General features: G+C 50.2%; 6 protein-coding genes across 6 annotated transcripts; 5 read left to right on the plus strand and 1 right to left on the minus strand.

Annotated features, from left to right (window-relative positions):
• Positions 1-904: 904 nt before the first annotated feature.
• PFICI_01880 (uncharacterized protein) lies at positions 905-2,100 on the plus strand (the record flags this gene model as incomplete). Its single annotated transcript, XM_007830461.1, has 3 exons — positions 905-921; positions 1,067-1,101; positions 1,160-2,100. The coding sequence occupies 3 exons, from the start codon at positions 905-907 to the stop codon at positions 2,098-2,100; spliced, it is 993 nt and encodes a 330-aa protein (XP_007828652.1).
• A 655-nt stretch (positions 2,101-2,755) lies between these two features.
• On the plus strand, positions 2,756-3,420 carry PFICI_01881 (uncharacterized protein; the record flags this gene model as incomplete). Its single annotated transcript, XM_007830462.1, has 2 exons — positions 2,756-2,836; positions 3,040-3,420. 2 exons carry the CDS (start codon positions 2,756-2,758, stop codon positions 3,418-3,420), a joined length of 462 nt encoding a protein of 153 aa, XP_007828653.1.
• A 1,011-nt stretch (positions 3,421-4,431) lies between these two features.
• PFICI_01882 (uncharacterized protein) lies at positions 4,432-6,187 on the plus strand (the record flags this gene model as incomplete). The annotated part of the gene is made up of 2 exons (XM_007830463.1): positions 4,432-5,131; positions 5,187-6,187. The coding sequence occupies 2 exons, from the start codon at positions 4,432-4,434 to the stop codon at positions 6,185-6,187; spliced, it is 1,701 nt and encodes a 566-aa protein (XP_007828654.1).
• Positions 6,188-18,368: 12,181 nt separating this feature from the next.
• Positions 18,369-20,093, plus strand: PFICI_01883 (uncharacterized protein; the record flags this gene model as incomplete). Its single annotated transcript, XM_007830464.1, has 4 exons — positions 18,369-18,444; positions 18,497-18,750; positions 18,807-19,583; positions 19,632-20,093. The coding sequence occupies 4 exons, from the start codon at positions 18,369-18,371 to the stop codon at positions 20,091-20,093; spliced, it is 1,569 nt and encodes a 522-aa protein (XP_007828655.1).
• A 1,702-nt stretch (positions 20,094-21,795) lies between these two features.
• On the plus strand, positions 21,796-23,052 carry PFICI_01884 (uncharacterized protein; the record flags this gene model as incomplete). Its single annotated transcript, XM_007830465.1, has 1 exon — positions 21,796-23,052. The coding sequence occupies one exon, from the start codon at positions 21,796-21,798 to the stop codon at positions 23,050-23,052; it is 1,257 nt and encodes a 418-aa protein (XP_007828656.1).
• A 732-nt stretch (positions 23,053-23,784) lies between these two features.
• PFICI_01885 (uncharacterized protein) lies at positions 23,785-26,332 on the minus strand (the record flags this gene model as incomplete). Its single annotated transcript, XM_007830466.1, has 8 exons — positions 23,785-24,062; positions 24,142-24,537; positions 24,590-24,613; positions 24,670-25,040; positions 25,094-25,607; positions 25,661-25,980; positions 26,132-26,144; positions 26,203-26,332. 8 exons carry the CDS (start codon positions 26,330-26,332, stop codon positions 23,785-23,787), a joined length of 2,046 nt encoding a protein of 681 aa, XP_007828657.1.
• Positions 26,333-26,590: the final 258 nt, after the last annotated feature.

The following is a 26,590-nucleotide window of genomic DNA, read 5'->3' on the forward strand; positions in this document are numbered from 1 at the left end:
TAAAAAGTGACTGGCTATGTTTGGCAACAGGGCTGACATGTTGAACTTATTTGCAACAACGCTTTAAGACAAAATTGAAATTGGAGGATCTCTCAAGGCCGAAAGTTCTTTTTACGATTATATTCGAGCAAAAACAGAATGTAATACACGTTCGATGTTGGTACTACAACTATAATGAGATGTAGTGTAGCTACGGTTCCATTGACGGCCAAAGTGGATCAAATATACATTGGCGAGCAGGTTGCAGATCAGGAACGAGAAGGCTTGCCGGCACCCCTGTAAACGACGCGAGCATTTGGATAATACATTTTAAGCTATTCGGGAGTGGAAATGCTCTATCCTTGCGCACTTGCAACAAACAGTTGTGAGCTTACTCATGGGTTTGACCGTCTAGGATATATAATGGTGCAAGGACATTGATCTATCTCCAGACTACCCGGTACGTACATACTGGGCACACATGATCCATGCTGACTTGATGCGGCTCGCGGAAGGCCGGCGCACTCCGTCTGCCGTTTGGTTACTCATCGGTATGACGCCAATGTCACTAACTAAAGTGCCCCGCTATTGATGAATGCCCATCGAGTCAATGGAGATGTCCGATACAGGAACGTGGGGTTTTATGCCACAGAATTTTGACGGCCAAACCGCCTTGCAGCTTCACCCGAATCGCGATTGCTCATTGGTTTCTGCCCAACAAATAAACACTTGAACACCTGGCCCAGTTTACATTGGGGCGATTCTGGGCAATTCCAACCATCTTTATTCTCTTCGCAACCAATCCGTCTTGCTTTGCATCCCGTCCTACATCTGGCTTTTGCTGAATCAACGTCTTCGTGACACTCTCTCTGCCCCCTCATCCGATCAATTGCGAAGAGACGAACAACTGTATACAGACTTAAAGATGGATTTGGTCAACCAGTACGTATTCGAACACCTTCGGCCAATGCTGTTGCAATTGGTCTCATATCGACCTGGGAGAATTGCCTGGCTCGCTAGCAAAAGCACAGCAACAGTCATACAGCCTTTGATCAGAAAGAGGAGCTGACTCGATATCGCAATCTAGCTTAGAAGGCCGGCTACTCTTCGCTGTCCCCAAGAGTAAGTAGAACTTCTCTGCGCGGCTGGAGCGACCTGCCAAACTGACTTTCAATCCTAGAGGGACGCCTCAATGCCGCCACCCTGAACATCCTCGAGGGCGCCGACATTCAGTTTAGACGCGAAAACCGTCTCGACATTGCACTTGTCAAGAACCTGCCCATCGCCCTCATCTTCCTCCCCGCCGCTGATATCCCAACATTCGTGGGCGAGGGTCGTGTGGACCTGGGAATTACTGGATATGACGTGGTGCAAGAGCACGATGCCGGTGTGCGGTTAGTCTACAAGAAGAGAAGGTTCTCAGGCGAGATTACGCCTGAGGAGGAGAGCGCAAAGACTGCCCTCACTGGTTGCGAGACCATTTTGGATCTGGGTTTTGGTGCCTGCAAGCTGCAAGTCCAGGTTCCCGAGAAGGGCGCTTATGTCTCTTCCAAGGACCTCATTGGCAAGAACATTGGCACCAGCTTTGTCCACCTGACGGAGAAGTTCTTTGCCAGCTTGGAACGTGAGGCAGGCGAACCCAGTGGTCTCGACGGCAAGATCAAGACCAACATTGTTGAGTTGAGCGGCAGTGTCGAGGCAGCTTGCGCGCTGGGAGTCGCAGATGGCATCGTGGATCTGGTCGAGTCTGGCGAGACAATGAAGGCGGCTGGCCTCAAGGCCATTGACACTGTTGTCGAATCCAGCGCCATCCTCATCAAATCCAAGTCGCCCAGCAACCCCGAATTGGTCGACCTCATTGCCTCTCGCATCCGTGGTGTGATTGCAGCAAAGAAATTTGTCCTTTGCCAGTACAACATCCAGAGAAGCTCGCTAGCAACGGCCACAAAGATTGCTCCCGGAAAGCGTGCCCCTACAATCACTTCGCTTGATGAGGAGGGTTGGGTCGCCGTAAGCGTCATGGTCGAGAAGAAGCAGATTGCTCTGGTCATGGACGAGCTGACAAAAGTTGGCGCCACCGACATTTTGGTGCTGCAAATTGCCAACACGCGGACAGACTGATTTGGCGCATAGGCGCTTTGCTTACAACTTTAGACATACCCATAGTTTGTTGGAGACTATTTATCTCAGGAAATCCGTTATAACAATCAGAATGGAAAGGCGCATGTCGGCTCTGGCAATTGATTATGAATTTCACTTATTGAGTGACTCTGTGACTGCTGTAGATGTGACTGTTTGACAAGACATTTCAGCATGCCTCGGCAATCTTGGAATACACATGAAAAATAGGCCTCAGATGTGATGCCATATTTAGGTGTCGAGATCTGCAATTTACTTGCTTAGTACATTTAAAAGAAGGGGGAGAATAGCGCGATCTATTTCTACTGCCAGAAATAGGTACAAGGCGCAAAGCGCTATCGTAGATTTGATTTAACGTTTTGTCGGATCGTTTTCCGGGAAAACACGAACCCGCAGCATAGACGCGCACTCTAAAACTAAGAGCATGCTGCTATTGGTGTGTTGGGGCTCCAGTCTGACGTCTACCCAGGCAGGATCACTTGCATGTACCTGAAGATCTTCAGCCTCTGAGCTCATGGCTAGAGCTTCTGCCAATTGAAACTCCGAGTCGGAACCAATCTGTCATTTGGGGATTTTCTGTGAATCTTCCTCACGTTGCTCAGCTCGAAAACTATCCAAAACTTCATCATTTGCAGTCATGGCTTCCAACACCACCACCAAGCCGGCCGCGGCGGCTCACCCGCAGACGAGAGAAGATGAACATTCTGCCCTCTATCGCGTAAGTCTGGCGAGGGTGAGAAGACATGACCACTTCGGCTTCTTCGGCATTGGGCATTTCCCATCCCACGACCTCACGTATTTCTCGTTCTGTTTTGCAAGATGTCTACTTCGCGTTTTCCCATATCCTGCCCCAATGGAGGGAGCTATTACTGGCAAACTTGCAAAGCTGTGTGTATATGTATACTAATCAACTGACGACAGCGCATCATGACACCCATCAACTTTGTCACCTTTCTCGTGTCGCTGTACCTGGTGGACTACCACTACAACAGCAAGCGCGAGCACACGCACGACCACAACAAACGAGCCAGTCGGCTGCCGGGCTGGCTGCATTCCCTCTTGTTCAAGCCTCAGCCCTATGCCTGGGTCGGCGGGGGCGACAGTTCGGCGGCGCCCCCCAACCAGGACGACAAGAACTGGTATTATCACACCAAGCAGAAGAAGCTCATGAAGATGGAAGCGGCCGCGGCCTTTGAGATGAGGCGAAGCGTCACCGTGGCGCTTGTGTTCATAGCCGTTGGGGCGGCTTGGGGGTTGTCCAGGTTGTTGGCGGCGGCGGCGAGCTGGTGGTGGAGTGTATAGTTGTTGAAATAAATGCCTAAAAGTCAATTCATGTTGGATCTGGATTGGTATTTAAATGCATATAAGAAATGAAATTTTACAAAGCTGGCCCATTGGAACATGATCATGCATCGCGATGTTTTAGTTGGACAAAAGATATCAGGCCAGCTTTCTTGATATTGTGGTTTGACAAACTCTCCTTGGAGTTTTAGACGTACTACCTCGAGGTTCTATCATGATCTCTGTCTGCTTGGATATTCGAGGGCCACCCAGGACTTCATAATGACGGCCTCGAGAGCAGCCATGGAAGTCTTTCAGATTGCGCGGCTTGAACTACCGATGAAGTCATTCGCAAACCACCCCGCTAAGCCTTGGGGGGACTGCATCCCTGCTGAGATCGGTCGATCCATGCAGATTACCGACTGTAACCCCAGCAGAGTGCAGCTTGAATCATCTACCCCAAGGCAATTGGATCTAAATCATTCTTGTGTCGTAATGCAATCAAAGTCTCATCTTGTGATTTCAAAAAGCTATTGATGTGATAAAATGTGGTGGACGTTCTGAAGAGGACAAATCATTTAGCAGTACATTACATGCCTCTGCACTGGACCAGGAACAAGTGCCGTTAGCGTATAACCAGCCGGGCAGTTTGCCGCTGTGGAAACACTGACAGGCTGTCAGCCGCATCTGATACGCCACTGCTGATAGGGGACCCTCTCATCAATGACGATGACTCGCTCGCGCGCTGAAATGAAATCCTGTCCACGGGTATCACCAAGTGGTGGCACTGGTACGCAACGTTGGCGTTGTTGGTGATATCCCGTTCTTCTCCTTTTTCTTTGCACAGTTTCGAGTACTCAAATGTGCTTTTATAATCTTTCTTGAGCCGTCTTTCTCGAAAAGGTGTTTTGCCCCCCATTCTTTAAGTATTATCATCACACTGGTGGATTTTAGGCTCGGGGCGTGCATCAAAGCTTCCACGGGCGGCAAAGGCAAAATAAAGCATAACCTACATTAGGTATACATGCTATAATGGAGGAACCAACCCTGTTGCTGGACGCCGATCTAGCAGACCAGTATCGGCGCATATACCGTGCTCAGTTCAGAGAGGATGTCGCCGCGGGCCGCAAGATCCCCTTTCTGTTCCACCTGTGTCTCTGGGGCCTCTTTGTCTTCCCCGTACTCTACCTGAGTATACCACACCGACGCCGGCCTTGGCTGTACCGCGCCCGCTGGCTCGTCCTGGCCGCCTGTGCCGCCGTCAACCTCTGGATGGTGCGGAATTTCTCCAGCGCCAACTTTGCCTTTGCCTACGGGACAGGCCTGATTGCTGCTTGGGGTACGATTTGGAATCTTACCTTGCTGGTTTGGACGCGGCCTCAGTGGGATGCAAAGAGGGTCGAGAGGTATCCGAATCCAGAGTATAATCGCGATGTCAGCCAGAAGGAGAACGAGTCTGGACGACAGGCAACGTCGTCATCTGCAGCAGTGTCAACCACCAACGGTCATGTGACGAACGGCCACGCCTCCAACGGTCACGCATCTCATGGATGTGCTGAGATTAGGCAAAGGAAGACGCAGCTTGCCGGAAATGACGCCAATGGCTCCATCCTGGAAAGTAAAACTGAGAGATCGCAGTTCATCTACAAGTGGCAAGAATTTCCCGAAGGTGCCCCTTTCCTCACGAGACTGGACTGGGCGTTCGACATTGCGACTACTATGAGGTTGACTGGTGAGTTTTTATCCTCATATATTTACCCACGTCTCGCCATACTAACCTTACAAAGGCTGGAACTGGGCGATACATGTGCTGCCGCCATATAGGCCGCCTCCTTGGATCGATGAAGAGAATAGAATCCAAGCGCCCCTCGACTCACTCCCGAATCGTACAGGCCAGGGCTTTGAGCGCTGCCGTACGCGCCGGCAATTCTTTATTGAACGCATTCTAGGCAGTCTTGTGCCGGCTTATCTCCTCATAGACGTGTGCGCAACAGTCATGACACAGGATCCTTATTTCATTCTCGGTCCGAATGAGCTGCCACTTCCTCCCGGACTGGCTGAGATGAATCCATTTCTTCTCTCTCTTCGGAGGACGTCTCTGTCCTTTATTGCCGTTCTCGTCGCTCTGCGGCTTGCCTGGGATTTCGGTGCCGTATTGCTAGCCTTCCTCTGCCCGCCCATCCTGGGGTTCCGCGTTGATCCATGGCATCTTCCTTCCATGACGGGTTCGTTTACAGACGTCTTGGACCGCGGTCTGGCCGGATTCTGGGGCACCTGGTGGCATCAGACATTCCGCTTCGGTTTCGCTGCGCCCACAAATTGGTTGATCAGAAACGGCTACATTAGGGAGAAATCTACATCCGCAGCCGTGGTCGGCGCACTCGTGGCATTTTTGCAGTCGGGTTTCATCCACGCCATGGGGAGTTACACCACGCTCCCCAAGACGCACTGGTGGGAACCGCCCGTCTTCTTCTTCCTATCGGGCGTTGGCACACAGCTTCAATCCACTGTATCCAAGGCATTCAAGCCACAGATTGATAAGATGCCGCAATGGGTGCGGAGGGCCGGCAACTTTCTCTTTGTGTTTGTCTGGCTGCACTTGACATGCAAATGGCTGGTTGACGATTTTGGACGCTGTGGTTTATGGCTTTGGGAGCCCGTTCCCTTTTCTATTGTGAGATGGCTCGGTCTGGGCCTCAAGGGCGATTACTGGTGGCGTTGGACGAGTGATGACACTTTTACGTGGATAACCGGAAAGCATTGGTGGACTACAGGTTTTGGCGTTTAGAGACATGAGCATCCTCTTTTAGAATTTTATAGAAACCATAGTAGACTGCATTTGTAGAGAAGAGGCTTAGAATGTATAACTATCTATCTACCAGACTTCCTTTTTGTATAAAAAAAGAACTGTCTTCAGGAACATGAATCATTCTATGGGAGTTCAAGAACTTCTCTAAAGTCTAGGAGACATTGCTCAAGGTGTCTATAAACCGATACAGAACTCCTGGATTGAACGACTGGGCTGTACACGCTGCACACAAATTACCACTTACTGTGGGCACAGGTCAGCGATATCCTATGCCTTGGCTCACAGAGATGAATATCACATGCGGGGCAGTCCTCTGTGATGACCCCTTAATGTGAGAGAAGTAAAGTCTGGGACCACATTTTCTTCGCTGGCCATATCACCAGCATCTTAAGACGTATTGTAGCGGGTTTGTTCTCTTTATAACCTACTGAGATGACCTCGGGAAATGTGAAGTATATGTTGCGGGATGCTGAGAGATCTATAGAAAGAAGTTGAGTGTCTGCGTAATACATCAGCTAGAGGGCCATGAAGTAGCCCGAATAATATGGAGATAAGGCCACAGAGCTCTGGTTTGAAAGGCTATGAGGCCTGGATTTGTCATCAAGGAGCGCTATCTTGGTCTCCTTGTAGAGTTTTCTTAATTTTATGATCGATAGATCTCCTGTTTCTCAGATTCAAGTCCCATTGACTGGCAATGTGACGAGAGGTCCGACAAATGCCCGTCTTTCTTTTCCTCTTTTTTTTTTCCCTCGCAATTATTTTTCCTCCTGATACCCGTCATCAGGTGCCTTTTGCACTTGAACACTCCCAAGACTACGAAACTTGATAGATGTACGTCTGAGCAGAACTCGAATGAAAGAGTGGTCTCTTGCCGACGGTCTTGTCCTCTTGGCATCACAGAAACCCAGAGCCTCTCAGGTGAGAAGTATGAAACGATTTCCCTTCTTATAATCGCCAGGCTTGATGATCTGGATTTTTAGGTACGCCACGAATACCACTGCGTAGCGCTTCCGTTTTGGATTTTCATGTGCATGCTATCTACTTGTAACGCGGTGCGTCTCTTGTACGTAGGGTCGCCGCGAGGAGCTTGTGATTGCGGTAGGATTTGGTTAAAATTATCTTGTACTCTGTAGAGCAGAATCGCTGGCTGTATGGTTTAACACGCAATGGCATTGGGCTGTTGGTTTTCTAATCTGGTCATCCCACAACTATCTCTCACTCAACTCGCTATGAGACACTCATCCATGTCGACTTGAAGAGTCCGATCAAAGTGTTACATGCCTGCCGTAGCAAACAGACCATATCACTGAGGCCCGTAATGTATCAGTGGTTGGACCCTTCTGAAGTGTATACGTCACCTTGTAAGAAAAACGGCTGGATATACTTGACGGCCAAGTCACGACTAGAATCAAGGACTGGCACTTGCTCGGAGTTTATATCGAAATGCTTTTTTTCCAAAGTTGAGATGATGATTTCTTTTGGACTGCCACAAATCTAAAGCAACCTGTCCCCAATAGTGTCCACGACTCGTAGTTTGCCCCATCACTGGCCCATTGATTCGACATCAAGTCAAATCAAACATATCCCAAACACTTGACATACTTTCAAACAAATATGAAGATACGAGCTGTCGTATCCGTGGTAGTCCAAATTCTCTCAGAGAGATGAGGAGTGTCATGGAGCGACCTCGCATCCTGGCCCACCAACATTATCCCTTGCAGGACTCGCCAGGGAGATTCTCGCAACGTGCACTCCATGTCTGACGAGAATGGCAAGGAAGAGACGAATATGGCCAAGAAGACATGGTCAAGGAAGATCAAAGCTTGAGAGAGGGGTAAGTTTTCTGCGTAAGCAGTCCAATCCTAGGATGCAAACAAGACAGACGCCTTCCGCAATCCTTCCAGGACCCGAACCCTTGAGGGTGCGCGCGTGAAAATGGATTTGTTCCTTTTCATCCCTTCTAGAAATATTCGCTTGGGAGGGTGAATCTGTCCGACCGACCGAGTGAGTTTGCTGTCATTTTTTTTTTTCTTAATTATCGACATCCGGAATCATACTGACTCCACAGTTGGGATTTTTTGAGTTTCATTCTGAAAGAGGGTCCCTGGGCTGAATCTGGGCTGAGCTTTTTCAGTTGGTCTCCATTTGTGATATCGTATTCTCATTCACAATCCCTTTCAATCCCTTACATTGGAGTGCTGTCACTAATCTACGTAAGGTTTTGCAATCCTGACCTTTTTTTTTTTCCGATCAAGCGGAGGTTTACGGCGGCTTTGACTGGGGGTTCATGGGGGTTGAGGGGAAGGTAAACTCATCAGACAAAGATCGACCTTTGTTCCCATGCGTATCCTTTCCTTCTCTGCCCGAATCCCTCCTTGGTAGATGTAAGTGCAATAGTTTCTTGAGAACAAACTCCAGTCGAGACTGTCAAGAAAAGGACAATACCCATGTTGAAATTGCATCACCATGGGAAAGAAGGGCTGGGGTGTTTCCAATCCCTCGGAAAATTACGTTGTCATGGGGCTGCTGCTGCTGCTCTCTGACTTGTTGCTTGTGAAAGTGAGAAAACTTGGTAGCTGGGTTCTCTCCATCCGTCTCTCTCTCTCTCTTTTCGCCCCTCTCTCCAGCTTCGTGATGCCCCAACCGTCTGTGTGCAGGAAATATCCCAGATACGGCCCTGTGGCCAGTCACCCTACTATGTATGACCCTTGCCTTGTCCCTCCATGGCCCCCATGTCGTATTTGGGAACCAGGGTTCAATTCGGACCGCTGGATCATGTTCCCGGTGAGAGAAAGAAAGATCCAGACTTGGTGCTTTTTTCTTCTTTCCGACTTACTGTAACCACTATTTACGGCTGAGGCGTGCATTGCATTATTCCTTTTACCCTGTGAGGTTATGGCCCAACCAATCTAGCGGGAGAGAAAATGCTTTCATGGAAGCAAGGGCCCTTGCCATGGTCATTGTGCTGCGGGGGAATGTTTTGTAGAGGAACGTGTTACTTTCTCTTCTCCTTACTCCCTTACACTGGAGCATACATAAATAACGCCGGGAAACGATGGGCAGAGAGGGAAAGGAAAATATGACAAGATTCAAAAAATCATCCACTATTGGGCAGTAGCAAACTTACACAGTAGTCCTCGGGCAAGGCATAGCCTCAAACTTGGATATAGTGGATGCCGCAGATCCGGGCCCCCAGAGACAATATATCGATAATTTGGGCACGGATCAGATGTGTCCAATCCTGTGCTCGTTTTCTGAGTTTTACCATGATGCCAGCCAGTCCGAAAGCATTGCAGTTGCACATGTACGATACGGGTCTCTCTTTTGGTGTCTCTACTATGTAGCTTCTTCCCCGGGGGAAAGAAAGTGGCTTGTGGGCCAGACTATCGAAACTGGAGATCCCTGGGCAAGACCAGTATCCACAAACGGTTCTCGAATTTGCTTCTTCCGTTGGAGCAATTGGATCAAAACGTCTCTTGCCCAAGGTCGTACGGGTTGAGCTTGATATATCATCTGCAAGACCGAATCAAGAATCCATCACGTTTCTGGTCTGTGGGCTGTATAGAAATGAGGAAACACTTTGAGCCATTATGCAAACATGGTTTGCCCGCCAAGAGGACCCGCCACGGAGTTGAGGGATTGGGGCTTCAGCGATCTCGCGCACTGTAGCATTTGTGATCTTTGTCATACATATTCCGTGGTTCTGATCACATGGTCAGTGGGACCGCCCGTACAAAAGTCACGTTTAGGTGACCGAGTTTGCGTCAGACTTTTTTGTGTGATTGACGAGAAAGTTGCATCGTGATGGGCGGTCATTATTGTCTTCTTCCCCGCGGAAACGGCGCATCGAAAGAGAGAGACCTCGTCGTGAAGTGTCGTTGATACCCGCCGATTCGTCACGAATTCGTCCTATGAGCTGAAAGAATCCCTGTGGGACAATGTTCATGGATTAAGCATAAGTGATGCATTCTCCAATCGCCTGGCTTTGCCGAAATCCTCGTACTAACTGAGTATGTAAGTACTACTACTCGGATTGTATGGTATGCTGACAGCCTGCTCGCCATACATAATGCATGTCTTGGGGGCATGCCATAGCGTTAGACAATAGCTGCCGTACGTACTCTGTATATCACACCTGTACTATGTTGATCATTCGCATTGATAGGCACAGTAGGGCGGTCATGGACCGACAAGGACAGGCATGGCACAGATTAAAAGAAAGAAAGAAACGCGGGCCCACGGGTCGTCTTTGCTTCAAGCTATCGTCGTGGGAACTCCACAGCCTGTGTGGTCACTACAACATAGAAAAGATTTGCAATTGTAACGTAGGCTTCGGTAGGCTTTCCAATAGTACCCATTTTTTTCTCTTTGTGGTGAAACGCGAAAGAAAAAAAAGCAGAGCCCGGGAGTAGTATTTTCAGAGAGCTCCAACATTGAAAAGAGGCTCCCAGACCTAACCGATCATTATCTGCTCCCCCACACCAGAGACAAACTGCAGCTCGATATGAAATGCATGTAGACGAGCATAGGCGAACATTGGACGATAACCTCGCGTGTGTGTGTATTTCTGATTAGACGCAGGAGCCTCTGATAAAACATGACGAAGAAAACCGGGGGCCTGCAAGATGCTATGTACGCAGGCGTGGGCCAGTAGATGGAGCTGAGCCTCCTGCATTGTGTTTTACAGCATTTCCAATATTATCTCATCAACACGCGCGTAAACGAGGGCCCTGGGATCAATCATGTCATATCATGGTTACCGAGTGCCTGTCAGCAATTTTTTTTTTTTCCCCTTGCCTCTCTCCCCCCATAGATGCCGGCGTGTGCTCCGGAAATCGTTAGCGTGTCCGGTTGTGAGTTTTCTTAGACATGCCAACATCCGACCAGGGCCCCGGACCGCCTTTGAGCTGCATTTTACTGTGCTGTGCGTGCTGTGCAGGTAGAGTGGTACGTAGTAGTGTTCCCGTTGGCGGTTCCTGAAAGCCCGCCTTTGGGGCTTTTGCGGCGCGCGCGCGCTCTCAGCGGATGTCAGATCCGTCTGGGCACGCGAAAAGAATCCTACCGTAGCCGTCTTGAGAATCGATTAATGTGGGCAAAGGATTGAGTGATCCGAAGCTAACAGTGAGAGGAACAACAACCACTCACTGATACGTTACTAAACGAACAAAACCTCTCTGACGTAGTGGAGGCCCAATATATTCCGTGGTGTGCTTTTGAATGTGGGAACCGAGGATCGAGGATATATTCGCGGGGAAACACGAGAGGTATTGTGTGTGCGTGTGTGTCGCTATGTGAAGGCTGTTCTTTGATCTCCGCATGACACATGATATGGAACTTCATCTGATAAAGTCGCCTGCCCAGATGGAGGTTTAGCGAGACCTTCTATTCGCTACCCCAGACTTGCAGCACGACACCCATTCGGTTGTAGCAATTTTCAGCGACGTGCAGAAGAGAGCAGGCCGAGGCTTCTCTTGCTCGTCTTGCTCGGTCAGCCATAGTATGATCTGCAGGCCACGAATCGATATATCTGTTTCGAGTGCGTTCCCGGATAGCAGTTCTCCCCCTTCGAGAAAATGGAGGGCATTAAAAACCCCCGCCTGTTGTAGAATGGCTGATTCGCTTGAATGATGCAGCAGCAGCCAAAGTACAAGTAGACGTAGAATGCATCCGAGGCACGTCAGAGGTTCCATTGCTGTTCACGATTTCCAGATTGGCAAGGGTTGTTTGCCCATTTTCGCTATACTCCCACTATCCAACACGACAGCGCGACCATTGAAGCTCCCAATGGGGAAGCTTGTCGGGAAGGATTCATTGATTGGGCCATTGTTTCTAGAACGTTTCCATATGCCACCCCACGGCGCGCGGGTTATTGCATAGTAGCAACTTGATCGGCGATTTGCTAACACGAGACGATAGAGATAGTGCAGAGTTGGCTTCTTGTGGTATGCCTATTTGGACAACAAGTTCCGATGTAGACTAATCTTGCGTAGTCTCGAGAAGATTGAGCAACTACACCGGCCCAAAAGTTTATTTGGCAGCTTCGTGCGCGCGAGCACTCAACTTTCCCGCCGCTTGGGGGAGAGCCGTTGGTTGACGGCGTCCGGTGCTCATTTTATCCGTCTTTAGATCTCTCGCCGATTGATTTCATATAGGTAATCATCTACGTGGGGGTTCAGAGAGAAACAAGAGGGAAGAAAAAGCAAAGACGGAACAAGAATAGAATTATAGACAGTGCTGGATGTGTCAGTTGTAAGGGTTCAGATGGTCCTGAAACCAGCTGGGGACCCCCCCCTGCTATACGTTCTACAGACAGAGCCATCGTTGTTTGACTCCGATCAATCATTGTTTAGTCGGTCGAGCAAACTGACAATCAAAAAGGCATGTGTCTGCAATAATTATGTGTATGAAGTCGTACTGTGTATACGTTGACTCGGGACTTGGCGCATCGGCTTCATAGATGCCAGAAGTCTAGACTAGCGCCTTTGGGGCCCATGGAGGGTTCCTTTCTCCAGGGCTCATCCGTTCGCCTGGGTGTTGTCTGTCTCGTGGGTCTGGTCTGGTTCGTCTGTATACGCGTCGTGTCTTTTCCATGAGCATTGACGTTGCATTGGTCATGCTTTGGGGACAAAGAGCTGAGTCCACGAAGCAGATCTCCAAAGCACATGCCTCCCGAAACCCTCACCGGGCCGAATTGTTGGGGCATATCTTTGTCAAGTTCATTGGCTAGAGGCAACAAGAGGCGAAAACAGCGTTGACTGGATGCAGCCGGTAGAGCAGCGACATGCATCATAGTACAGTACTACCAGGAACCCGATCTTTTTCTTCTTCTTGAGGGGGTACAGTACTAGGCGACTGACCGAGTATGTATGCGTCTAGTTTAGCGACAACGTGGTCAATAGACGTGATATGTTGTGCAACTTCCACCAGCGGCCGTGGCGTTAATGCAGACCCTAGAGAGACCCTAAAGCCGAAGAATAAGAAAAGAAGAAAAGTACAAACTCTATTTGAGTATGCTTTTGGCTTCTTAGCTTCTCGGACGGTTACCTGAAGCGGCTTTGGCAGAGAGGCGTTCGCAACGGCCAAGATTTATAACAGTGTCGATCACGGCTCCATTCAGCGGCACTTCTTCGCTGTAAAGTACGTATGGTACTATGTGTCGTGGCTCATCCAGGCTCTAGAGGCATGACTCGGAGAACGTGGCTAAAAGACAGCTCAGCGCATGCCTATCGGACGGATAGTAATGCTGCATCTTTCTTTATCATCTTCTTGGTAATGATAAGTCTGGGAGGGTTTCGAGAACCGCAAGCCTCGTGGCCGGCGTAATACTCAGTCCACTTGGACTTGATGACGAGTCCAGCGCTTGGACGACTCTCGACAGTGCTCTGCTCGTGGAGGGGCGGGAAGTGGGACACGCATCGAAAAGGAAGCGTCCGGCTGTCACCTTCGAGCAGCGCGCCGAGGGTTTCACCAGTCAAATGCACAGATGGCATCACACGTCGGAGTCGTATGTAGTCTCGTACCGTCGTACTCTAGTGTACGGTACAGTAGGTCATGACTGAGCTGTAGCTCAGGTTCATTTCTCCCACACCAAGCAGCCACAAGTCTAGGTAGTCCGGAAATGGCGTTGTGTCTGATCGCATTCATTTATGCATTCCCCGGGGAAAGGTACCAGGCAGGCAGACAGACAGACAGACAACAGCCTTACAGGTAGGTAGCAAGTTGCCGCTGCTTTGGTACCTCGAATTCTCAACATCTTGGCAGGCCCAACTGTTTGACACAGTATAAGTGACCACTGTCCGGATCACAACTAACCTAGATGGCTGAAAAGCTACACAGTCCGTTTTAGCCAAGGGAGGACTCGCTAAGCGCAACCATACAGCTGGTAAATGTACCTGAAGTACTCTGTAGGTCAGGTACGTAGGCATGGTATGTAAAGTCATGTACGTACCGCTTTAGCATGACTTGGGAATCTGCGGGTAAACGTAAATACCATACCTCTATGTAAATCTCTTTAGCAAATACCGATGCACAGAATAGGGGCTTCGCTTTCAGCTTCAAACTACCCGGTAGACACTTTGGCAGCCTGTCATCGGATCGGAATCGACCAAAGGTGAAGGATCCATCTTCTGTCTGCTATGACCTCATCCCGTTGTGATGACCCGATGAATATTGATTATCTGGCAATGTTGAAGGCAAAAAGCAATCTTGACGCTTCTGTATGGTGTGAAATAGACGATCCCCTGGGACCAGTGAGAATCCGACGGGCCAGAACTGGATGCTGAGAGGCTACCGACTGTCGTCGTGGCGCGCCGTTTCTGCGCTTCGGGTTGGTTCCCGATTCTAAACGTAGCGTATGCAATTGCAATTTACACCAATAACCTGCCAAGCAGCCAAAGAATATTTTGTGGCTTTCCCTTTCCTTTCTTTTTACGGATAAGTTGTCTTAGATCTCATCTGGCAGAAAAAAAGGCGGATCGATCGTGGGAAGAACGTGTTTTATTTCTCTAACTTTTTCTCTCTTTTAATGTCGGTAGCCGTAGACTGACACAGCTGCTTCCAAGCGCATGTCACCCAGCTTTCTCCCCCCCGGTGTCTGCTACACTAGTCGTCCAGATCGCTGGTAACTGTTTGGGCAGCGATGCAATGGCGATGTGATGGGTTTCGCTACCCACAGGCTGGGGGGCAGGACATGCCCTACACGCCCTGCCCTTGTACTTTCCACATTGTGTGATCAAGCGGGTACGTACTTGCCTGTGGGTGGACAGTGTTCTTCCCGCATGGGGTCGGCAGGGCTGAGACAAGACGTGCTGTTTTCCCTGGGAGAGATTGAACTGACCATGTCTGCCACAACCAGACGTGTCCATACGATCAACTGACCGGGGATGACTGTTGTTATTATGCTTCGAAACATCATCATGAAATCTGAAGGAATCTACCATGGGAGCTCCGAGCCATACTCACCTACAGAGCTATCTTAGCTCATCAGGTACGCTAAGATGGTACATGCCAGTGCTTTTAGTCTCAGGGCAGAGTTGCCTACTTGGTGGAGGGGGTCTGGTCCACATCGGGATGTGACGAGGCCATGTAACCTAGCAGACTTGTGAAGATGGACTTACTTTTACAATAGCGACGGAATATATGTTTATTGTCCGTGTCTTATGAAACTCGACGTTCCTCAGTATCGATTATCTCTATTATTGCCGCACACACGACATTGATATGCCCAGAACACAAGAGAGTGAAAACGGATACATGAATCCAGAGCTTGAACATGAGCGGTTGGTGTCGTCACCATGTATTGTATAATAAGTCAGATTACATTTAAATTAGCGGGCGTGTGATATAGCTATGTCTCACAGCACGACATGCTATAATACAAATTGCTTTTTACTCGTCTCATCATATCGCTATACTATGATTTATCGTTCTGCAATGTGGCAATGCGCTCTGAACAATTCTGTGCGGTATCAGATACGGTAACGATCGTTTACCCACAATTCACCGGGGTAGTTCGATGATCAATGCTTTATTACCCCAATGGGTCGAGTTCTGAATGCCGTAGTGCCGAAGCGCAAAGTTGGGCCCTCAATTGTAGCAACACAAACAAAGCTTGCCTCAGGAAAGCTAACTATCCTGTTCCGTTGTGCATTCATATGAAGAAGTTAGTGTAAGAAGGACGTTTGTACGATATACTTGTCTGTTCGTTTGAGTCGCAGCTCCATAGTTCATCAGGGACCAAAGAGAACATTGAAGCCTCCTAGTCGAACAATCACGAGTGATACAGTAAATAATTGTCAAGCTTCGATTCCGAATAATGAGAGCCGCCTTGCCAACAGTGGACCAATCAAGCTACGGACGGTTAAATACCGAATGCTGTCAGCTCAATAATGCAACGGCGTTCCTAGGGAAGCGAGTTACTAGGTGACAGTATGGTTCTATGCTCATCATGCCCTTTCTAGTCGAAAACTCAATTTACAATCCGAGGGTAAGATCTACCTACCTCACAACAACAGGACTAGTGTAGTGTATGAGGTAGTAGTCCAAGGGAGTCAATGTCGTAGTGTAATAATAATGAGATCAATCCCATAGAAATTTTTCCCACCAACGCTGTCGCTATTCCTCAATCGACCATGCGAAACGCGCTGCTCTTCCTCTCCTCTTTCACTTCTTCTTGCATTCCATTCCAGCTCGTCCGTCACTCAAAACTGCCGGTCCAGACGATGGGCTCGACCGACATTGGTGCGTTCCCACTATACACGCGCTAGCCCCGAGTCAGCAAAGTCCAGAATTCCTAACGAAACCTACAGTGAGCATGTACCTAAATAGTATTGCAAGTCAAGAGTCCACAGAGATCCGCTCGGGGACCTTTCGGGTCACCAGGCACCATCCCAGCGCCATTCAATTTGAGACCAAAGATACGATTGTGCTAGATAGACTAGTAGAGAAAATCGTGCTAAATGCCCAGGACCCCTGACGAGACTTTTTAGTCAGGACTAAATCACTACACCTGTGTAAGTCTGTCTTGCGGAACCGACCGCGATCCCCGGCTCTCGAGAAGCTGTCAGACCATTTTTCTATTCAGTCCGTTGATTGGGACCTGGGGGGGGGGGATGGGAATCGATCATTGGAGGCTCTGGGCGTCATGGTCGTCGTTTGTTGCCGTCGTCTACGTGGTAACACAGTATGTACCTTCTTTCGTATGCACGTGCTACTATCCACTACGTACTAGTATCGCCAAGGTAACAGCAGCAGCAGCAGCAGCTCTCAATGTATGCTGGCTGCTGTCCTTTTTCGTCTGCCCATTCTCCAGTCCTGTCACTCTGACCTGACACAGTAAAGCACTCTGCTACTCTCTGCCCTGGCGAATGACGAGCAGCCTCTCCCGGCCAGAACATGGCCAAGCCCAGCAGGGTAAGCAGCACAATTTACTAATGCACGAATCCCGGCTTTCAACACCCTCTCCCCCTCTGCGGCTTTGGCTTGGCTACATGAACCCCGAGCAGGTGCACTGGGGGGGTTTAACTGGCCTCCGTTGGGACCTGCCTCGCGCCGGGGCTTCTACACTATGGATGTACAAGGGGCCCATGCCACACTCACTTTAACCCATCGACGGGGGACGCGAAGAAAAAAAAAAAAAAAAACGATCCAGTCTCCATCGCCCCCTCTGAATGGACCACCCCCCGGCAGACATGTTATGGTCTTCTCTCCCACAAAGAGAGGAGACCCGCTGGTCCTGAACCTGAATGGCTCGCCTGTGGAGTTATCCTCGCCGAGTCCCTGTGCTGAATTTAATGTACACTACCACTAGAGCAACAAGAGCAAGAGGGAAGAGAAAATTGCCTGCAGCCCACCCACCCCCGGTCGTCTATTCTCGCGCGTGGGTGGACTGACAGGCAGATGGAAGGGTTGGTTGGTTCTTTAGTTGGATGGATGGACATTGGCATGGTACGTAAGGTAGGTATGGATAGCACCGCGGCATGGCTTGGCCGCCTGGTCACCAAAGTATCGACACATTTGGTCATCCCCAGAGTATCGGCGCGCGCACCTTTTATTATCTATGTGCCCGCCCACCCTCCACCTCTGGCGAGATCGCGTGTGCTCTTCCTTTTAGTGATTTGGCTCCGACTGGAATTCATGCTTTGATTTCTCCTGTATGAGAAGTGCCTCATCAGCATCGTCTCCAAAGCCATGAATACTTCCTAGCCTTCACTCCTTTACTAACCCTTCTGCTACGAATATCCAGCCTTCCAGTGTACGACAGCACCCCCACGGCCAAAGAGAGTGTGTGCGTGTGTGTGTGTGTGTGTTTTTTTGTGAAGGTGGTGTCGGGCAAGCCACTCGTGGTGGTCGGTCACCTTGGAACATCTCACCAGAAACTACTTCTATTTTGAAACCTTTTGATCACAGATCATTCCTCGGATACACCAAGCACCACCGTTTCGCAGATTCAGCTGCGCGGTGTAAACGATCCAACTGAACTTCTGGTTCGCCCGTCCATCGTCTGCGGTTGAAACTCGTCCGGTATATCTGCTCGGCGGACCCGGTTTCTCAACTTGCCGAAAGCATATTCATCTATTTACTGGAGCAACCTCACTCTCTCAAGATTCTTTAATAATTATTTTCTCTTTTGACATTCAGTCTGCCTCTTTCCTTCGCCAACATGGCTAACCTGACTGCTTTGCGAGGCGGCTGCCCCGCACCTTTCTTTTCCGAGTTGAGCTTCACAGATGGTGGATGTATGTTCTATTGTTCCAAAGCATATCGTATACACATTGCTGACATGATTAGACATCGATGGTCGACTATGTCAACCATACCCGCCAAACTCGGCCGAATCTCTTTCCTGCTGTCTTCCTTGCCCTATGACAGACTGGACATACCCAGACAACTTCAACCAGTTGACCTCGGTAGCTAGCTGGATCAATGTCGTGGGCATGATATGCTGTCTCTTCCTTCTGATCTCCTGGATCTGTTTGCCCGTGGAAAAAACTCATCGCCACTATCTGAGCATCAGCTTGACCTGTGCTGTTGTCTTGATGAACGTAAGTCAGCCTAAAGTGCATCGACTTCAGCTCAGAGCTAACAGCTTATCATGAAGCTTGGATTCATTGTACCCCTTGCCGCTCACCCGGATCAGTGCTTTGATGAGATCACACCTAATGGAATGGCATCGAGTTCAGTATGCGCCGTCTCGGGTTCGTTCCTACTGATTGGTGGATGGGGCGGCGTCATGTGGATCTTCCTTCGTGCTCTTTCTCTACACCTACAGATCTGCTGGCAAATGGTGGTGGGACGTAACTTCATGTGGTTATCTCAGGCCTTTGGCTGGGGTATTCCAGTCGTTGGGTTGGTCGTTTTGCTCGTCTTTAGCGGAGTTTCTTTCCGTTTTGGTCAGACGTGCCACATCAACCACACGAACAGCTTGGCCGACTTCTGGATCCCCTTGCTGGTCTTTGTCGGCCTCACGGTCATCATTCAGTTTGCAACATTCGGCTACTGCATCAAGGTCTACCTGGCTTCCTTGGCGGACAATGCCGCTTCCACCGAGGGTTCGGGTCTTGCTGCATACTCGAGCAGTATCCGGACCATGAGCCCCCGCCAAGCCTACCGACGAGTTCGACGAGTGATTGCTCTGCAGTGGCGTGGCATTGTCATTGTGCTCATCATTTGCGCCGACGTTGTATTTTTCGCCATTACCTTTGTTTTCTTGGACAATACGGTCCAGGCTGTCAAGGATGACCCCAACAGCGACGCCATCCAGACTTGGGCATTTTGTCTGATCCAATCCGTTGGCGACAAGAACAAGTGCCTCAAATATGCTAACGACATTGTTGTCCGCCTGCCGACAGTCATTGCTGTGCTGATTCTTCTAGCAGTAAGTTTCATTCTGTCATGGGAAAAGGGTCTACTGACATAGCTCAAGATGAACGGCTTGTGGCTGGTTCTTCTTCTTGGTCGCTCGTCCATGGTGACGGGATGGAAAGACTTTTTCCAATCCTTTGCAGAAAATCGGACCAAGAAGGAGTTTGTCTCGGTGGATGCACGAATGGATTTGAAGAAAGACCCAAGGTCTTATGAAATGTTGTCTCGCGACTCCGGAAAAGCGGAATCCATACTAACGCCGATTAGCCCTGCCAAATCTCCCATGAGTCCTTCTCGAAGCGGGCGCCAGACTCCCGATTACTTTGGGCCTCAAGCGACACGATATCAACCGCACTCGCGATCGTTTTCCGCGCCCCGCCCACCCCAGCAAGTTTCTTGGGAAGCACAATCGCCATCACCTTTGCCCTATGAGTCTCCAATGCCCAATGCAACATACCCTCGACGAATGGCGGACGGTACCGAGTACCAAGGCATGAATCCTCTAGGCATGAACAAGATATGAGCCACCAACAAAGATACCCAAAGAGAGAAATTGTCCAACAGAAGACGATTTCATCGCATCATTTATCATCTCGACATCCAGAACCCTGCACCCACGTGCATATTCTTCCCTGTGTCATACTTCTTGACGAGTCGATACGACCGTCATGTTTATTCTATGTACAGAGTCACATCACATAAATGCCGATCCAAGGATATTGGACGGTCATGATTATAGGTCAGCGCGGCGCATGGGATATCAATATTGCTTGACGGATGGCGGAATAGGATGTTACCTCACATCAGGAAAACAAAATGAAGATGGATGCTACTGGCACGTAGCATGAAAGACATCCGACCATATACCACTGTCTTTTTTTGGTTGAAACTATTAGCTGCCCTCTTGATATCCCCTTGGTAACCATGGGTAGGGTCGCTGGACTGATTGGCGATGACTGATTCGTGTTGGCTAAGCTTGCTTTAGGCGGCAGTATTGGCTGTAAGCCTGGCGACCCCCAGAATCACGTCGTGGCGAAGAGAAGCCAAGCCCTAAAACTCATGAAAGAGTTTAGATGGGAATTGGCTGGTGCGAATTAGCATAAATCATTTGCGTCTTGTATATAAGTGTTAGTTAGCGATCTTGACATAGGTAATGGCACAGCAGTTCCGTAAAAATTCATCACCCGCCAAAACATATGTGCGATCTCTTCCCAATCATAGTTGTCTCAGATATATTACGGCACTTGGGCCGGGCACTATTTTTCGTTGTGGGTATGGGACGAAACGCGGGTCGAGTCTTGAATGACTCGCTTATTGGCCCCTCCATGACTTTTTCTCACGATGCGCTGACCGAGAAAGTGGCGGAAGAACAAGCTGAAAAACTACCTATGTACCTCTGCTTGACTACCTTTTTTTTCCAACAAGAAAATATCCCCCAAGGTTTTTGGGGGAGGGGGGAAAAAGTGAGAGTTTGGTCTAGTTTACTGAAAATCTTTCCAAAAGACGCCCGTGTTTTTGGTTCAAACGGTATTTGTATTGAAGATGGCTTGATCAGCAATTATATTTCACTGCACAGATAACAGATAACTGCAGCAGCCGTGGATGGCTTCTGGGCTCGCTCAGCCCCCGCAAAATCCTAGAGGTAAAAGAGAGGGGCCTAGCGTATGTGGGCGGGGGATGCTAAGGTCGGTCCCCTACCTACCTCCATGTGCGGTACCTGGTAGTTGCTTTTGGGGGGGTCCCGGAATCAACGTCACCAATCCTAATGCCGTCACTCAGACTCCCCTCTCTCAAGCTATGGATGCGTACGTACACCTTAGTGTAGATCTCGCAGTGCGCAGTTAGTCGTCCCAGCTTGTGCTTGCTGCTGACTCCATCAGCCTCCATTACGAGTAAACTCGATTCCCTTGCTTTTCTTTTCTCTTTCAACCGTCGAGATAACAATGGGACGAATCGCACTATTCTCGACTCCATCCGCTTCATTACATCCAGGCGATCTATAGTAAATTATATTTGCATCACCGTAGACCGGTGATAGATCCCAAGATCGTCGCTCAAGCATTGCCCTCTCTCTCTCTCTCTCTCTACTCTCAGCTCCAGTAGCCTTATCGAGTGCAGCCCACTTTGACCATTATCTGCTACTTATCTACATAGGCTTGTCCTTTATACATCCGGGCTGGAAGCCATCTGCTATATCTCTCTTTCCCTCCACAATCGTCGCAGTCATGCTCATCCTCCTCGGCATGCTTGTCCTCGGGGGCTATCTCCACCACCTGTGGAGGGCCGAGGCGGCGCTCAACACGCCGTGGGAACCCGACGCCGGCGCCCAGCTCTTTGCGCAGCGAGCCCTTCCCGAGCCGATCGAGCAGAACAGCATCTCGACATATGCGCTGCCGCTGTCGGCGCAGGGCCGCGACGTGGTCGACCGGGACGGCCGCCGCTTCAAGCTGGCCTCGGTCAACTGGTACGGCGCCAGCGACGAGCTCTTTATCCCCGGCGGCCTCGACGTCCAGCACCGCTCCGTCATTGCCCAGACCATTCGTCGCCTCGGCTTCAATAGCGTGCGCCTCCCCTACTCGGACGAGATGGTCATGGTCAACCCCCACGTCCTGCCGCACCTCGTCACGGCCAATCCGGATCTGGTCGGTCTGCGCGCCCTCGACGTGCTCCAGGCCTGCGTCGATGCCCTCACCGAAGCCGGCGTCGCCGTCATTGTCAATAACCACATCACCACCGCCACCTGGTGCTGTGGCGCCGACCCCTGCGACGCCGGCTGGGCCAATGACCACCTGGGCCCCCTCTGTCGCGTCACCCAGAGCGAGGAGGACTGGATCCAGCACTGGGAGTCTGTCATGGCCCGCTTCGTTGACAACCCCTACGTAATCGGCGCAGACCTGCGCAACGAAGTCCGCGGCGTCTGGGGGACCATGCCCTGGGACAAGTGGGCCACGGCGGCCGAGAAGTGTGGAAACCGGCTCCTCAAGATGAAAAGGGACTGGCTCATCATCGTGGGCGGCACCGAGTCGGGCAATGACCTGCGGGGCGCCGCCGACCGCCCCGTCCAGCTCGACGTGCCCGACCGCGTCGTCTACTCGGCGCACGTGTACGCCTGGTCGGGCTGGGGCAGCTCCGAGGGCCGATACTCGAAGCGCGGCTACGCGAGCTTTGTCGCCGCCATGCGCCGCAACTGGGGCTACCTGGTCGAGGACGACCGGGCGCCCGTCTGGGTCGGCGAGTTTGGCGCGCCGCACCACCCCAGCCAGGGCGACGCCAACTACTGGACCAACCTGCTGCGCTACCTCAAGTCCATTGATGCCGATTTCGGCTACTGGGCCGTCAACCCGCGCAAGCCCAAGGAGAATACCCTCGAGACGTATTCCTTGGTCGAGGACGACTGGATTACGCCCATTCTCGATTACCGGATGCGGGACATGACGGAGCTGATTGCCGGCAATGGCAGAGAGGGCGTCGCGGAGTTATAGGAGCTTGCCATCTAGGGAAACTCACCGAGACAGGGCCGTTAGGGGGGGGGGGGTTTCTTTTTTTTTGAAAACTTATGGGCGAATTGGCTGCATTTGGGCTTTACAGGGTAGATGATTTCTTTTTGGGTATATATCCTATAGCATCAGGACGGTTCCGGCGTTGTGCCTTGTTTTTCTCCTGGGCACGGTTCAAGGGGCGCAATATGAAGAAGAAAGAAAAAAGAACAAAAGTCAGGACCTTTGCTACATATGTTACTTGGTGTATCTATCGTACTACTTGCATACCTTGTCAAGCGGACAATGTTCATACATAGGTGTTTTATGCCTGTATATTGTGCACACTCAACTTTGCCAAGATCTCGCACAAGTTTATTGTGAAAAATGCTATCGAGTGAGCAAAGTATATAAATACATTGAGAGCAAGAATTGTGATAATGTACCCCAATGTCTGCCTGGTTACTGCAATGATACTGGTTTCAGTAAAAACGACGGTGGAAAGAGCTCCAAAGACAAGAAAAGAAGAGCATAATGCTTCTTCATAAATCGCCCCCAAGCCATGAATGGCGCATCACTTGTCGTAGCTCATATCGACGCTAACACACGAGCGTGTAAGTTGACGGGCTCTCTACAATGAAGACCGAACATTGACAGTCCTCCCCCATCTGTTATTTTCTGTGGTTGACAAGAGAAGAACAGAAGAAAAGAAAACAAAAAGGGGCAATCTTCAACTTCTTAGGACACTGACCTCTTGTGCTCTCGGGCACGGTCAAGATTGAAGGCCGCGCTAATGAGAGCGAGATGGCTAAAGGCTTGGGGCGTGTTGCCGAGCTGCTCGCCCGACCTGGCAATCTCCTCGGAGAACATGGCCAGGTGGTTGGAGAAGCTCAACATGTTTTCAAAAATGTTGATGGCTCTGGCCAGGTACTTGGGCTCGTAGATGCTAGCGCGTGTCATGGCCTCGACCAGCCAGAAAGTACACATGGAGAAGGCGCCCTCGCGACCGCCTACACCTGTGTGAGCACAGGAGTTGGTTAGTATGTTGTCACTAGTGAATCCTATACAGAAAAGACTCGCAAGGGTTTCACGTACCATCCTCGGAAAGCTCGGTATCGTAACGATACACGAGACCCGTACTCGTGAGACCGCCCTTCTCTGGCGGCATCAGGATGCGATCCATGGTCCTGAGGAACCTGGGATCGTTGGGTGCGATGAAGAAGACGAGGGGAGCAATGAGAATGGACGAGTCGAGCATGGTGTTGTTCTCGTAGCTCTGGACAAAGCAGCCCATCTCTTCGTTGTAGCCCTTCTCCATGACCTCCTCGTACAGCCTGTCTCGGGCTTCCAGCCACTTGACCCTGTTGGGACAGGGGAGGCATCGCTTGTCTGCAAGTCGGAGACCACGGTCAAAGGCTACCCAGAGCATGACCTTGGAGTAGACAAAGTGCTGTTTGTTATTTCGGACTTCCCAAATGCTCATGTCCGGCTCTGTTGGCGGCAGTCAGCGAGAGTTGTTCGGGTCAATGTCAAGTATACTCACGATCGAGAAGGGTGAGAACGTAGTCTACAAGAAGATCAGTATCATGTCAAACAGGAAGACTTTCGACAGATCAGGCTCACCAAGCATCTTGCGAATAGAAACCCATGTATCCCAGGAAATGGGCTTTCCGTACTTGTTGTAGAGATAGATGCCATCCATCAGCTCGCCGTAGATATCAAACTGCTGGTGAAATGCTGCCCCGTTGCCGATGCGGACCGGCCTGCTGCCCTTGTACCCCTCCAAATGGTCAAGTTCTTGCTCAGGAATGTCCGTCTCACCTCTGATGGTGAACATGATGGGGAGCCCGCCGTCTTCAGTGGTAGACTTCTGGAACCTTTCACTAATGAATTCCATGTAAGCATCAGCTTCTTCGGTGAACCCCATGCGGAGGAGGATGTAAATGGTGAAGCTGCTGTCTCGGACCCAAGAGAATCGATAGTCCCAGTTTCTGCTCATGCTCAGTCAGTTCTCGAGAAGTAGAGATAGTTGGCGGCAACTTCATACCTCACCCCTCCTACATCTTCAGGTATCGAGAATGTGGGAGCTGCCACAATTGCACCAGTGGGCTCGTACGTAAGCATCTTCAGGATCATGAGACTTCGAGAGACAATCTCGCGCCAGCCACCACGATATTTGCTCTTGGCCAGCCAGTTGAACCAGAACGTCTGTGTGTCATTCTGGTGTTTGTCAACGATTGGAGTGGTGATGTTTTCGGTAACGTGGTCGTCAGAGTCGGCGCGAAGGATGAATGATACACCCTGACCCTCGGTGAGACGAAGTTTGGCGGTAACACCATCGCCCAGCATGCCGTCCCTCCTCTCCTTCTTAAAGATGACTGAGGGACAGCTTGTGCTGTCGGCCGATCCACGGTCAATGACCACGTCCAGCTGGAGCTTTTCATGCGGGCTATGGAAAGTCACCGTCTTGCTCACGGAATCGAGAGAGCTGTGAACAGCTTGTAGGACATTGGTGGTATGAGAGTCCCTTCCATATCCGAAGGCGGGAAAGATGTCGACATCTACAAGAAGTTAGTTCTGCTCAGAACAAGATGCCACTGGGAAAATGTCACACCAAGGTCAAGCTCGCCACGAATGCACTCCACACGTCTCACGAGCCACTTCTTCAACTCTTCCTGAACGGTGCGTGTCTCTCGGTAGGCATTGTGCTTGTAGCCAGGCGTCAAGATGCTTGTTGTTCTGGGACGAGGAAAGAAATCTACAAGGTCCACGACTCCATCCTCGTGAATATATCTGGTCTGCAGGATAGCTGAAGACGGAAGATATTGCTGCTTTGTGGTGCACGAGGCAACATTGGGAGGAGAGATGTTGAAATATCCACCCTTGTCCTTGTCAAGAAGACGGCAGAAAATCGAAGGTGAGTCAAAGTCCGGCCTATGAAGTAGGTACGTCAACCTCCATAGAGCTGAAGCCGCATCAAAGATCAAATTCAATTTCATCCAGGCAATAGAGTGCAACAAGATGGGTGGATATGGGCAGTTTGTATCGCCATCCGGGCTTCCCGTTTCCACAGGCACAGGCTTACCAGCACATGAAATCTAGTGCGTACAACCATCAGTAGATTTCCCTTTGAAACACAGAACATCTTTCACATACCAACACTTCCGTCCATACTGACGAGAGCACATGTGCGCATATTGCCGATCATGCCGTAGTTCTCGATGGGCAAGTACCCGGAGTTCTCCCTCTTGGAGACGCTCATGGTGGCGCAGTTTGGGACGGGCATCTTCAAGTTGATGGCCTGATGGGAATTGTTCGATGAACGACAGACCAGATTTCAAGATGGCAACGAGCCAACGTTCTGGGACGAGGTTCGGTGCCGTACGGTGGGTTTTCGGCGATAGGCACAATCAAGCCAAGCTCCAGCCCCGAGACCTAGATGATGGCAGCCAAAAAAAAAGTTTAATCACAAGATGTTCCTGAGCACGGGGACAGACGATGAGTAAGCGATGAATGAGACATGAACTACTTTTTGTACGTACTG

Source organism: Pestalotiopsis fici (assembly GCF_000516985.1).
Source record: "Pestalotiopsis fici W106-1 unplaced genomic scaffold PFICI_Scf_1, whole genome shotgun sequence".
NCBI lineage: Eukaryota > Fungi > Ascomycota > Sordariomycetes > Amphisphaeriales > Sporocadaceae > Pestalotiopsis > Pestalotiopsis fici.